Source organism: Rhincodon typus, chromosome 12, assembly GCF_021869965.1.
Source record: "Rhincodon typus isolate 14 chromosome 12, sRhiTyp1.1, whole genome shotgun sequence".
Classification (NCBI taxonomy): domain Eukaryota; kingdom Metazoa; phylum Chordata; class Chondrichthyes; order Orectolobiformes; family Rhincodontidae; genus Rhincodon; species Rhincodon typus.
In genome coordinates this window covers 37,544,341-37,559,008 of record NC_063343.1, presented here as the reverse complement: position 1 = coordinate 37,559,008, position 14,668 = coordinate 37,544,341, and the positions used below count along the sequence as shown (strand labels likewise).

Genomic DNA, 14,668 nt, shown 5'->3' with positions numbered 1-14,668 from the left:
CCCTATTTTCTGCATATAAACTGACACTTTCCCAGCCACCATCAGTTCTGAGGAAGAGTCACCAGACCGAAACGTTAACTCTGTTTTCTCCTTCACAGATGCTGCCAGACCTGCTGGGCTTTTCCAGCAACTTTGTTTTTGTTCCCTTTCTCTCAGTGTCCAGTAGCACAGCATTTAACCTTTAGATTAAATCCTCAAATAATTTCCAGAATATCAAAACTTCTTCAGTGTTATTAATGTTCAAAGTGTCCTGGAAAATCTCCTGATCTGTTTCATCTTTTGGCTTCTGGCAGGGCCACCAAGTTCCAACTACTGTTACTGTTCTGTGGAAAGATCACTGGACCCAAAACGTTAACTCTGATATTTTTCTTCACAGATGCTGCCAGACCTGCTGAGCTTTTCCAGCAACTTCTGTTTTTGTTCCTGTTACAACATTGTTCCAAACATGGACGATAGAGGTGAATATCAGAGACACAATGAGTGACTGTGCTTGGTATCAAAGCAGCATTTGATGGAGTGTGGCATCAAGGAGCCTTAGCAAAATGTAAATAAAATCAGAATCATTGGGAAAGCTCCGCTCGTTGACACTATGCCCGGCACAAAAGGAAGATGGTGGTGGTTGTTGGAAATCAATAGCCTCAGATTCAGGCCATCACTGTAGGAGTTCCTCAAGATAATATCCAAGGTCCAAACAAGCTGCTTCAAAAGATCTTTCCTCCATTAAGAAAGGTCAGGTCTGGATATCTTTGATTTCTTTGCAGTGTTCAGTTTTATCTGCAATTCCTCAGATACTGAAGCAGTCTGTTCTCATGATTCAAGGCCTAATCTGTATGCAGACTTGGGCTTCTATGTAACAACTGCACCACACAAGTGTCAGGTAGCAGCCTCTTCTAACAAGAGAGCAGATAAACATCTCCCTTTGACATTCAATGAAATAATGATGTTAAATCCCCTATTGATATTCCGGGGCAGGGGAACGATCATTGAGCAGAAATTGAACTGGATCTATAAATACTGTGGCCAGTAAAAGGCTGGGAATTTGGCAGCAAGAAACTTAGCTCCTGAACTACAAATGTCTGTCCAGCATCTGCAAGGTACAAAACAGGATTGTGATGTATCGCTCTCCAATTTCCTGGATGGGTGCAGCTGCTACACTCGAGAAGCTAAATATCACCCATTACAAATGAGCCAGCTTGATTGGCACCCCACTTTCAACACTCACTCTCTTCTTCATGGTACACTGTGGCAGAGTATAGCAGCTACAAGACGCACTTACCAAGACTCCTTTGGTGCACCTTCCAAAAACCTATCAGTTAGAGGAATAAAGGCTGCAAGTTCATGGGAAAATCACCACTTACAAGTGCCTCTGCAAGCCACATACCAACCAGACATGAAACTATATCACTGGGCCAATATCATCTAAACTCCTTTTAATGACATTGTGAAAAATCGCTACACCAAATGAACTGCAATGGTTCAAGGTGGTAGCTCACCGCAGCTTGCTCAAGGGTAATTAGAAATGGGCAATACATGTTGGCCAGGATGATTATTCCCCAAGAATGAATAAAAGCAAGTCCTCTTCAAAAACTCCAGCAGTGAGATGACCATTGATAGGTGATACAAGTAGCATTGTTGAATAATCCTGAAGTCCTCTGTTCAGTGCCAAACAGCTCATCAATAGGTTAAGAGAACACAATAGGGACAAGTGCTTGCTGCCAAAATATCTTGCAGATTCTTTAATAAACCCTAGGAGGAAATTTACACATCAATTAGCCTCTTAACGAGCCTCTGGGCATTTACTCCAGTGCAAGCTGGTGTAATGCACTAAGCACAGGAAAACCTGGCTTTTTAACTCAATGCTCTAACTTGGTCACCTTGGAAGCTACTGAGCTCCCAAATTACCCAGAGGGAATAAAAGGCATGCTCCTTTTGTGTCTGAAAGCAGATTAACATATTGAAAGTATCAAGAAGCAGAAACGAGGTTTGGAACCGTAATGCTATAGATTAGATTTAAAAGGATAATGATGCACAAATTTGCAATATGTATGCCAAGTATCATTGCTGATCACATCACTCATACTTGAACAGCGATAAGAGCACAAGACTGCTCTCACCTTTACCATTACCACACTGTCTCTTCCCTCTCTGAAGGAATGAGGAAGGTCTCTTTAAAGCTGCTTTTTTCTTCTCACCATCTCTTGAATAGTGGCATGCAGTGACCTCAAAGGCAGATTAATATAAAACCAGAGATAACAAGGTGTAGAGCTGGATGAACACAGCAGGTCAAGCAGCAGAGGAGCAGGAGCAGAAAATATAAAACCAATCTACTCCACGACCCGTTGATAGTTTTCAGAAGAGGTTTATGAATGAGATTATGTAAAATTTTTAATCAGTATATACATACAAAATCAGATTAAAAGGATAAAACCACCAAGAAATTGTATTATACTAGTCACTTGCAATTAGATTTCAAATTTCCATCACACTTTTCTATGTAGAAAATCTAACAAAATGATTCATACAACCAGTCCATTGGGCCACACTCAGACGTCATACTTATTCAGCACATCTTCAGAGTTTCAGTAACTAATTCCACTTTCAGACTTTTCCAATCCTTATTACGAGAAGTGAATAACTGAATAAATGATGATAGACAATAATGCAGAACCCAGAAAGACATGGACTTCAGTACAATAGCATCAACACTCACACACTGAAACTCACGTTACATTATAGTCAGCAGAGTGTGGAGAAGTGCAAGTAATTTACAGGTAAGTATATAGTTTATTGATTTTTGTTTAATGGCTCATGCAACTATTTAGTCTTCTGAGGTGTGCTTTACCATGGTTAGAGTTTGTGTTTGCTTTACAGGCAAATAACGTTAAAGCTAAAAATGACCTAACTTGTTAGTTAGTAAGTAACCTGCAAAACAGTTAAACATTTGAAGGAAAACAATCACAAAACAATGGAGGAATGAGTAGGGGGGAGTTGGGATTAACTTGACTAGCTCTACCAAAGTGTTCAAGTTGTTGAGCTTGAGGGACAGCAGGAATCATTGCTGCACAGGCCAGCTGGGAGTTTCATGGACAGCATGTTTCAAGAGGTAGTCACCCAACAGCTACAGAAAATTCACAATTTAAGAGAACGTGTGGACCACCAGGCAAACTAGGAGCAAAAGGCAGATAGTGTAGAATGCCTCAGGATTGAGATATTCAATCTTGAGCTGAATACCAGTGAGGATGATGATTACAACCAGAAGCAAATCCAAGGTACTGTCAGAGGCATAGGTGAACAATGTGGAGAGGGCACAAGCAAAAGGGTAAATAGATGTTTCTGCAAACCACAAACTTGAATCTCAAATGGTGTGCTGTCCTTCACTAGGAAATCATCATTGCAGATTGAAAGGGTAATAGCCAACGGTTGACTTACAGTGTGGAACTAAAAGAACTGTGTTTAGAGAAATGCAATTGTACCTTTAGTGTATGGGCTGGCTTGCTATAATCTTGTGATCTTTGTGTAAACTGTGGCAGCCATTAAACATGTAAAGTTCATCAGAATGGAGCAGCAATGGGGTCTGGCAATATTCTGGCAATAGTACTGAACACATGTGCTCTAAAGTGTTCCCTGTCTCTAGCCAAACTGTTCCAATACAGCTACAACCTGAAAGTGCAGAAAGTTGCCCATATATGTTCCGTACACAAGAAACAAGACAAATCCAACCCAGCCATTTACCACCCCATCAATCTATTCTCGATTCCCAGTAAAGTAATGAAAGGAATCATCTACAGTGCTATCAAGCAGCTCCTGCTAAGCAATAACCTGATCACATTCTAACAGCTTTGGTCTGTTATCTGTGACATACAATGAAGAAATTAGGGAATAAATGTATACATTAGAAATAAATGGATTAGTTAAGAAAGAACTGAGGAATCAATAGGGATACTATCTTCTCAAAGAGTGGACTGTTGTAAATTAGATTCCCTTTACAGCTGATTTTTTTCAAGTGTTTCATATTTTGTATTGTCTGTGTAGCCTAAGTGTTATAGCAGTAACTAGCATTTGACAAATATAGGTAGATCTCTAGTTAACAAAAACAATGGAAAGGTTATAAGGATCACAAAAGGTCCTGATTCATGTTAAAGATTTACCACGTGCCACACTACCCCATTATAAATGCAATATTTAAAAAAGAACAGTTTTAATTTTAGACAGAATGAAAACCAACCTTCAAATGGAGATGGGCAAGGAGACAATGATCATTTTGGTATCATGAGTAGCTGACAATGGTTATTGGCCAAGTGGGTTGAGACAGGTGATTGACACAGCATAAATGGCTAGCCCCCAAAGTAAGATATATCAACAGAGATAGGTGGGGTGAGATGGTTATGAGTGAGAGGATCCAGGAAAACAAGCTACCAACTTCTGGAGAGAAGACCGAGTTCCCCTCTGTAAGCTCCAGGGAAGAACAAAGACAACAAAGAGACCACATCAAAATCACTGCCCCTACTCTTTCATTCTACAGAACAGCTACAGGATCAATGAGACATTCTTACCTGTCAGCCAGTCATCTACATTCTTTGCTGAATTAACTGATATATCGTATCTAACCACTGCTTCTTAACAAATCCAATAAACTATCAAACAATTGCTACAAGGCATTGACTGCCTATATTTGGTAATTGTGATCATAAGCCCCTCAAAATTAATAATGAGCTTTGCAAGGTACAAGTGCAGATTGAAGTATGAGGTTATGATAGTAATGATATAATGGGAGATGTCACTTAAACATGGGTGAGAATGATGCTTAAACATTCTGGGCAAGAATGTATTCAGGAGGGATATAGAAGCCAGGAGGTGGGAAGGGAAACAGTGATGTTGACAGCATTAAACAAGAATACTATTACAGTTCCACAGGTGGATTATATATTCGAGTTCAAAGACTTAATCTATTTAATTAGAGAAAATGAGCTGTTATATTGCCCTATGTTTGCTGTAGACTTCCAAATAGTGAGACAGAGATAGGGTTGAAAATCTGTAGGTAAATATCAGAGAAATGTAACAAGAATACAGAACTTCAATTACCTACAGAGTAGGAACAGAATGTAAAATGAAAAAAAAAGTGAAGAATTCCAACATTATACACAGGAGAAGTTTCTCAAAATCAACATGTCTGTAGCCTTACAAGAATGACTCATTGGTGGATCTCATTCTGGGGAATGGAGTAGGGGAAGCGAAGTCTGTTTCAGTTGGAAACATTCAACAATACGTTTAAAGTAGATACGGAAAAGGGACAAAGAAAATCACTGGTGAAAATACCCAACTGGAAGACAGCCAGTCTCAGTGATCTGAGAAGGCATCTATCTCATCTGCGTTGCAAACAAAGTTTGGAAGGTGCCACTTCCTTTTGTTGTTTCAGAGGCACTGGGTCATAACAAAGCAGACATACACTCTTTGTACCATCTAGTGGTTGAAGTTGACTGATCTACTGTCACTTGCATTTTACAGTGAATAACACAGTAAAACACAGTGAAAAGCTTCAACTGTCACCACAATCCGGCGCCATTTTGAATAGTTAAAGAATAAAAAAAATGTAACTGAAAGAGATCCATGAGTCACAAGCCCTGAGCCAGCTCACCAGGGACACATGTGCTGTATCCCCTCCTCCACCATCTCACAGTCTGCGCTGCACCCACAAACATTGGAGTCGTCACTCTTCAGGTGCCATCTCTATGCCGCTGGGCCCACCTCACCAACACCACCACTGATGCCGGGTCCCATGTTGAACCCATTCTCGCTCCGCAACCAGGAGTCCCCGGCTCTGCCTATATTTGGCAATTGTGATCATGAGCCTCTCAAAATTCATAATAAACTTTGCAAGGTACAAGTGCAGATTGAAATGTGAAGTTATGATAGTAATGATATAATGGGTGGCGTTACTTAAACATGGATGAGAATAATGCTTAAACATTCTGGGCAAGAATGTATTCAAGAGGGATATAGAAGGCCAACTCGACAACGCAAGGAGTACCCGCTCTGGACATACCACGCTGCTGGCACTTCAGCCACCATCTCGCCAATGCCTGGAGTTCCCACTCTGGTCCTACTGCAACCAGGAGTCCACGGCACTGTAGCCAGGCCAGGCTGCTGTCTCACCCAGAGGCCCACTCCAGCTGCACTCCTCAGAGATTTCACCTTGTCAGCGCCGCCATCTTGATAAATCCACCACTGTAGCCTCCAATCGCTGGAGGAGCTTGGCCACCACTGGTCCTGAACGCTGGGAGGGCCATGCCAATGCTGCCGATTAACCCTCCGCAAACGGCTCCAAAGAAAAGAAAAATGAAAGAGAAAAGGAAAAAGAGCAGAAGGAAACGAAAACAGAAGAAAGCAGATAGGAGTGGATGAGATACGTGTCCAAAGCAAGAACTCACTGCATGACAAAGAATACAGATCTTAAAACCAAACAGAAAAAAGGCCTGGCAAATGTCTGTCCTAGAATACAGTTGAAAAATCAGGTGAGATACATAGAGTGTAGGGAGAAAGTAAAAAAGGAAAGAAGGAGATCAAAAGAATGTAAGAAATGATGTTTGGTTAACATATAAGAGAGAGCAAATACATCTTATAACTAAAGGAATGGTGAGGCTGACCAAAGACAAATATGTTCTGGTGGAGGCAGAAAGCATGACAGAAGTGCTGAAACAAGTACTTTGGTGTCCACAATAAAGTCAGGATGAAGACTCTGTGGCAGGAAACCATTTTCTTTTAGGGAAGGATGGTAGTGTCATTGGATAGGATGAAATTAGATAGAAAGAAAGCTTGATAAAGACTGTGAAGTAGTTGTTTAATATGGTTTTCCAAAGGCCATTTTATATAAAGTACCAAATCACAGGCTTGATCAGAAAATGAAAGAACATGGGATTGTGGGGACAGGCAATTTGCATACATAACTGGCTGAGTGATAGCAAACAAAGTAGTGATGAACATATATTTTTCAGACTGGAGATTCCCCCAAGTGAGAAATCCCCCAAGAATCAATGTTAGGACCACAGTTTTTTATATACTGTGTGTATATAAAGTGCAATTTAGAAATGTGCATATGCTACAACACTTAGCAACATAGCAGGATATTATTAGACTTCAGGAACACAAAATTATGAAATGGTAGCTATGCAGCAAATGGGATTTAATGTGGAATATTGCGAAGTGATGCACATTGGGTGACCCAAATGGATAGCTGTTTGGGTACTATCCTGGAGGAATTACAAGAACAGAAAGAACATGGCAGCACAGATACAAATCTTTGAATGTGGCAAGGCACATTGACAAGGCAATTACTGAAGTATTTGGAACACAGCATTTTCAATAGGGCAGCTAAATACAAAACAAAGAAGCTAATGATGAGTGCAGGAGGGCATGCCATGAGCTGCACTAGGCATACCTAAAACTAAGGTGTTGGCCTGGTAAAGCTACATGCCAAACAGCATAAGCAGTAAGTGATGGACACAATTAAGTGATCCCACAATCAACACATCAGATCTGAGCTCTGCAGTCTGTCACACCCAGTCATGGGGTGGTGAAGAATCAAACAACTCACTGGAGTAGGAAGCTCCACAAATATCCCCATCCTCAATGATGTAAGAGACAAGCACATCAGCGCAAAAGACAAGGTAGAAGCATTCGCAACAATCTTCAGCCAGATGTGCCGAGCGGATAATCTATCTCGGTTTCCTCCACAGATCCCCAGCATCACACATGCCAGTGGTGAACCAATTCAATTCACTCCATGTAACGTCAAGAAACAATTGGAGGCAATGGGTACTGCAAAGGCTATGGGACCTGACAACATTCCGGCGATAGTAATGAACTGGCACCTAGCCGACAATGTGATAAAAAAAGTAGGTTAAATCCAATCCAGCCAATTACTGCCATGCCAGTCTCATCCTGATCATCAGCAAAGTGATGGAAGGTGTCAGCAACAGTGCTATCAAACAGCACGTGTCCAGCAAGGCCAGGTTGTGTTCCACCTGCACCACTCAACTCCTGACCTCATTACAGCCTTGGTTGAAACATGGACAAAAGAGCTGAATTCCAGAGGTCAGGTAAGAGAGGCATTAAGGAAGCATTTGACCGAGTGTGGCATCAAGGAGCCCTGGCAAAACTGGAGTTAATGGGAATTAGTGGGTGAGGCGGGGGAAGTCTCTCTGTTGCTTGGAGTCAAACCTATCACAAAAGGTTGTGGTTGTTGGAGGTCAGTTGTTTCAGCTGCAGGAGTTCCTCAGCGCAATGTCTTAGGCTCACCCATCTCCAGCTGCTTCAATGACCTTCCGTCCATCATAAGGTTAGAAGTGCAAAATGTTCAGCACCATTTGCAACTCCTCGGATACTGAAGCAGTCTGTGTTTAAATACACCAAGACCTAGACAATATCCATACTTAGTGAATTAATTTATTTATTCATTCACACTGGCCCAGCCAGGAACACCCATTTTCCATGAGCAAATAAAAAAAATATATAGCACTGTTTAGGGCTCTGCAGGAATATGGTGTACAAGTTTTGGGCTTCATGCTTTCTGAGGGATGCCAACATCCTGGAGAAAATACAGTCTGTTTGTGACCATCAATAATCAAATACAAAATTTTATCAGTTTTACACCTTGGTGCACATCAGAACCTATTTGAGTTAAAGAATGTGAATTTTTAAGAATGCTGGTTTGACAGCTAAATACGTTTAAAATCACGCTCACAGCTATTCAATGGAAAATTCGTTGTGCCTTAAAACAGAATTGCATTCTTACCGGTGTAGATTTACCAGGGGCACTTGTTATCCTACCTTTGAATGAGTTCACAACTGCTAAGTGCTGACAGAAGTTGACATGTGTGCATGTTATATTGGGAGTGGCAGAGAACAACTTTAGAATTAACCATCAACGAATAAGTCTCAGTTATGAGACAGAAGCTGAAGTTATGAGATTGAAACAGAAGTCTGTATAATTCTAAGCATACAAAATGTCCATTATCGAATAAGCGTGATATTATTCCCTGCATTGTCAAGAATACCTAAAGCTGTTGTATCATGAGCTAGATTATCAGACACACACTAGAAAGGTCTAGGCCCGAAACGTCAGCTTTCCTGCTCGGCCTGCTGTGTTCATCCAGCTCTACACCTTGTTATCTCTTTCAAATCATTTGTTGCCCTTATGACAGGTGTAGAATTCTACGCTGTCTCTGCAGGGAAAGGGTTAATGTGTAGGAGTGAATGTTGTGGAAGGCGTGTTGGAATGCTGCTTACCAGTCCATCACAGTTACTGATGGCGACTAAAGTCCCCGGTACATCAGTGATATCTCCGGAGTAGACGCAGTCCCCGTGGAGAGGCTCCTTGTGAGTGCCGTTCGTGTCCTGCCACTCAACCGTGGCTCCAGGTGCCACCAGTCTGGAGTTGTGCTTCAGTCGGAGATGAAACTGCTGCCCGAACACCGTCACGTTATAATACAAGCGCCCATCAGCTGCTGCTTGCTGGAAACTCCCAATGTCCCTTTTAGACCGTCTTTTGCCAGCAGCCGTTACAGCGTGGGACAGAAATCTTCCCTGTACATCTGTGCTGCTCGGAGTCATCAGCTCATAGTTGGTTAATTTGCCCAGAAGTGAATCTGCAAATGGATACAGATGCAGCGGTAAACTTTCAAAACGATCCGTGCCATCACACTATCGAGAGGAGTCCGTTTGAGTTATTTACATTAGCTTTGAAGTTCGTAACCGCAATCCTAATTAGCATAGTATTTGTAAAGCAGGCAATTTCACAGCAAGATTGTTATCAATACTGTGCATTTGGCAGGAACAAACTGAATACAACATTACATTCCCCCACACCCCACACCCCCCCCCAAAACAAAGCAGTAGGTGCACAAATCTCGCCTTCCTGAAAGTATTGCAAATCAAACAGGACAGCCAGTGGAGACACCCAAACATTACCTGTATGCTGGGCGACGTACAGGCCGTCAGCTCCGAGCAAGGCTAACAAGACAAAGTACAGCGTTCCGCTGAAGTAATCCATTGCACGCTTTCAAAGTCGTGTCAGAAACTTGTTGGGGTGCGATGGAGGAGAGGGGAGGGGGCGGCTCTGGCTTTAAAGTTGAGCGCTCACTGTAGACTGCGGCTCAGTGCGGTGCCAAAGCATCGGGCTACACAAGAAGGGGCACGGTGCCGGCAGCGTTGTCTGGATCCCTCTCCCTCAGCCAGTCCTTAACTCGGTCTCACTGGAGTGGAGGCAGCGAACCAGGGGCCGGGAGGTTGGGAAAAATATTGAAAGCACGGGACGTATCTCATGAAGTCACTGTGATTGACACATTGCGGCCATGCACTGCAACGGAGAACAATTTAGGATTGGAGGCAGTTTCGGTTCCACCACGTGTACATCTAGATCCTGCGAAGAAGTAGAAGATTTGAAATGATCTGATGAGAGAAGTTGAGAATTCCGTTTCCCTTGTACTGTACTCTCTCACTGGTGAACAAGGGCTCCCTCTAGGTTGCAATGGCATGTCACCTAAAACCCATGAAAGAACTCCCGAAAGCCGCGCAAGTCTGACTTCTGCTGTCAAATCTGCATCTGAAACATTCCCGAATCTTTCACACACTGGCACTAAAACTGTTCACCTTTAGAAGCTGGGAAACTAAATGCTAGAACTTTTTTGGGGAAAAAAAATCACGATCTTTAAAGCTAGACTCGCCTAATTGAATTGCTTTAAGGCAGCGTTTATTTCCAAACCCGATGTTTATCTCAATGAGATAGCAAAAAAAATCTCAAAATTACTGGGAAAGTTGTCGTTCGTTTCAGTTTGGCCATAGAAGGGTAAACAAGGTCTTGAAAAAAAAACTACAGTAACGTGTCATCCTGGTCTGCCTCCAGTATTACTTCACTCTGTAATTGTTAACTATGTATTTGAACGTTGCAATCTGAGAGAGTTGCTGGGCTACCTGTGAGATTTCCGGGGGAGGGGGTGATGTACTAAGCCAATGTCCATCTCCAAATGTCCTTCACTCCCTTCTTCTCCCTCCCCACCCACTGTCTTCAGCCTAAATACCACCATTTCCTATTCTCAGTTCTGAAAAAGGGTCACTGGACCCGAAACGGTGACTGATTTCTCTCCACAGATGCTGCCAGACCCAGTTTTTCCAGCAATTTCTGTTTTTGCGAGCGAAGTTAATATCGTGTGTTGACTTTTTAAAGATGCAGATTACTCTCATCAGCTTTTGTGCTGCTGGCAGAAAGATAAAGAGTGATCTTCATTAGCAGCCCTGATGATATTGCAGAGGAATTATATCGATCTATACTTCTCCACTTCCAGTATCCTCATGGTATCCATTTTTCTGCAGACTTTCAAACTATAATATAATGAACAGGTGCCATCTCTGGACTGTTCACTTGCAGTACTGATTGAATAGCAACTCTAAGGAGGGTAACAGTACCCATGTCAGAGGCTCAAATCTAGAGAAATTATACAGCATATCTCAACTCTTTAGGCTTCTACTTAACTGATACCTAATTGTGTCTTTAAATTCTCTCCACAGCGCAAGGCTATGAGTCTTTTCCAAATCTGCCAAAATGAACCTTTCCACAAATCTGAGTGACTAGACTTTCTCAGTTCTGATAATCTGCAAATTTCTAATCAAACTTTCATTGTTTGGAAGTTCCACAAACTAAACCCTTTCACTGAAATAACATCCATCTTTGAGGAGAGATATTAAAATTGCCTCTAAACTCAACACTAGTATTTTTTGAGCTGATTTTTTAAAAAATTGCTCATCCTACATTCTTCTGAATTGAAAAGGTTAATGACCTTGTATTTATTCTACCTGTTGTAAGCATTACAGTGTAAACATATGTCCAGTAGTACTGCAGGAGTCTCCAGTCATCTGTTCTCTGACAAAATGTTGAATTTAGTCATTGTTCTGGACTGATCTTTCTATCAAAGAAAACCTTCACAGAAATAACCAACATCGATCTTCCTCTATTTTGAAATCTGAATTCTAAAAATGATATTAATATTTCAATACACATGCAAATGCAAAATATATACTTGTAGCAAGAGAAGCTGAATCTGACATATCCTTAAAGATTTGCCTCACTATTGTTAAGATCAAGCCCTTTGCTTCAGATTTTACTCACAAGTTTAGTGAGTTCTCAGACCTTCCATTAAGAGAATAAACTTCAATTTATGTTGCCCAGGTATTTTGATATGGTCATTGGAGCAATGTAGACTGAAGTTGCAGAATGAAACCCTGAAGAATCCCTGCTGCAGCTGACCCTGCGGCAATCACCCAGGAAATGAAAAATTTCAGTCGGCAATTGCCGTGCAAATGGAACCATTCGAAAAATCCCCTCAAATTTGGAAACTTCATTGGATTCTGACTCACTTAAGCTTAACAGTTACCCAGGTATGATTAGAGGATTAAAAAGCTGCAAACTCATGAGTAACTGTTAAACTGAACTCCAATATCAACTCTCAACACCCCGCACTACCCACCCATCCTCCTGGGCTCAACCCAACACTCCACTAACCTCACAACCTCCTACTGCATGCCCCATTCAAAAGATCCCAACCAAAACATCACACCCAATATAGCATCCCCAGAAACCAAACCACTCCCCCAACCCCCCATTCAACCTACCCTAAACATTATCCATTACCTAACACTCTACCTACCTGGAACCCTACCTATTTGGCATCCTACTCACTTTATCCACCTGGCACCCTAGCTCCATTTACCAAGTTGGCACTCTAACTCCCTTATTTACCTTACATACTTACTCTGTCATAGTATCTATTGGATATATAAACTATAGAATATGACACTGTAAATAAAAAGTGGTGTTCTTTCTATGATGATTTTCTACATTGTTAAGTTTGAAGATTCCTGGATAGGTGTAAAACAGGATGTCCCTGTTCAAGAATCGCCAGTGTAGAAGTTACCCCACAGTAGGTAGTTAATTTTTAACAACCCACAATCAGGGTTGGAAATATGGTTTCTGTCTCGAGTTGGAATATATGGGCCATACTGTCTTATTGCATCCCAAAGCAACTAACAGCCCATGGATGACTTCTGAAATCCAAACACTGATAGGAACAATGGTAAGTTTTGTTTTGCCACAGTAAAACTGTATAGATAGCAAATAAGTGAGTGGCCACTTAATCTGTTTTGATTGAGACAGGAATGTTAAACAGGGCGATTTGGGAGTTCACTACTCTTCTTTAAATGCTGTCATAGAATCCTTACATTCACCAAAATGTTCAAAAGGGGTCACTATTTAAAATCTCAACTCTACACCTCTGACAGTGGAGTAATATTCTCTCAGTATGATACTGCAGTTTCAATCAAGAATATATGTTAATATTCATAGTGGAGATTGAATCCACAGTCGCTAACTCAGAGGTAAGTGTGCAACCAGCAGATAAGTGATGACCTTTAAAATGACATTGATTTGGAAGCCTTGTAATGGCAAAGCATCTTTCTTGATAACATGGACAATTCCCATGTACTTAATATACTTTCTTTCAACGGGAACATATAGAGGAAGTTGGACATGTAATTGATATTTCAAAATTATGAAAGGTTTTGCTAAGGTGAACAGAAAAAGATTATTTGCTCAGGTTTGGGAACCCGTGACAAGGAAGTCATCAATTTAAAGTTACCATTAGGCTGAGGAGGAGTGTTGGGAGAAACTTATTTTATGCAGAGCTTGTTGGAACATAGAATACTTTGTCACGTTAGAGTAGATGAGACAGTGAGTATTTCATATTTATGGGGAGAATTTAAAAAAGTTGAACCAGATGAGAGACAATGGGACTAAAAAATTTTTTTATTTGCTTTAGAATGAACACTATATGCAAATTATCTTCACCTGTACTGTAATAGTTCTATAGTTCATCATAAGCTCCAAGCTGAATGTAGCAATAATGTTGAATTTTTTAATAGCGTACGATATTCGTAATTACTGCAAATAGCCTTATTAGCTCAGAAGGTGCTAACTTTCATATTTCTTCATTATGATATTTAAATTGTTTAAAATTCATTTCTAATATTTTAGCTTCCATCTTAATCCCCTGTATACATCATCACTTTTTCATTATCTATAACATTTAAAATTTAGAAGTGGAGGGAATTCAATTAGCTATACTTTCTAGTTTGTTTTTTGTGAGAATGCTTTAATGTGATTAGAAGCTCATTCCATGTGATGATGACGCCTCAGAGATACTGAAGACTCCCTTAGTTTGGCACTACAATCAAACAGGTATCAGGTAAAAGTAAGTCTGTGTCACAGAGACTACTAAGTCTTTGTCGGTTATTTTCTTCAAGGACAGCAGTGTGCAGCAGTGTTGCTTTGCCAGTGATTGTGAAATCCATCTCAATACATAAATATGGAGTTGTTTACCTCCAATAAAGCAATCAAAGATTCCACAGCAGCAAAGAAAAGATATTTCATTTTTTTTAGGAATAAAGAATGTTGATAGATTTTTAGAGTTACTTTAGATGATGGTACAAGATATTTTGAGCAGAATCATAATATTTATGGAATATTGGTCCTTATAGCTTCATTCCTTACCAAACACCTCATGTAACATTGAGATAACAAGGTGTAGAGCTGGATGAACACAGCAGGCCAAGCAGCATCAGA

The 14,668-nt window shown here is 40.9% G+C and overlaps 1 protein-coding gene across 2 annotated transcripts in view; it reads right to left on the bottom strand.

Annotated features, from left to right (window-relative positions):
- The window catches only part of LOC109916643 (A disintegrin and metalloproteinase with thrombospondin motifs 2-like), a 223,251-nt gene extending 212,780 nt beyond the window's left edge, over nt 1–10,471 (bottom strand). For both annotated transcript variants that reach the window (XR_007263412.1, XM_048603996.1), the window contains exons 1-2: nt 9,967–10,471; nt 9,286–9,644 (exon numbers count right to left, since the gene is read on the bottom strand). Coding sequence is in view for 1 of the 2 variants with exons in the window: in XM_048603996.1 (XP_048459953.1) it covers nt 9,286–9,644; nt 9,967–10,048 (441 nt within the window). In the remaining variant the exon portion in view is untranslated. The remainder of the gene's footprint in view (nt 1–9,285; nt 9,645–9,966) is intronic.
- Between the last annotated feature and the right edge of the window lie 4,197 nt (nt 10,472–14,668).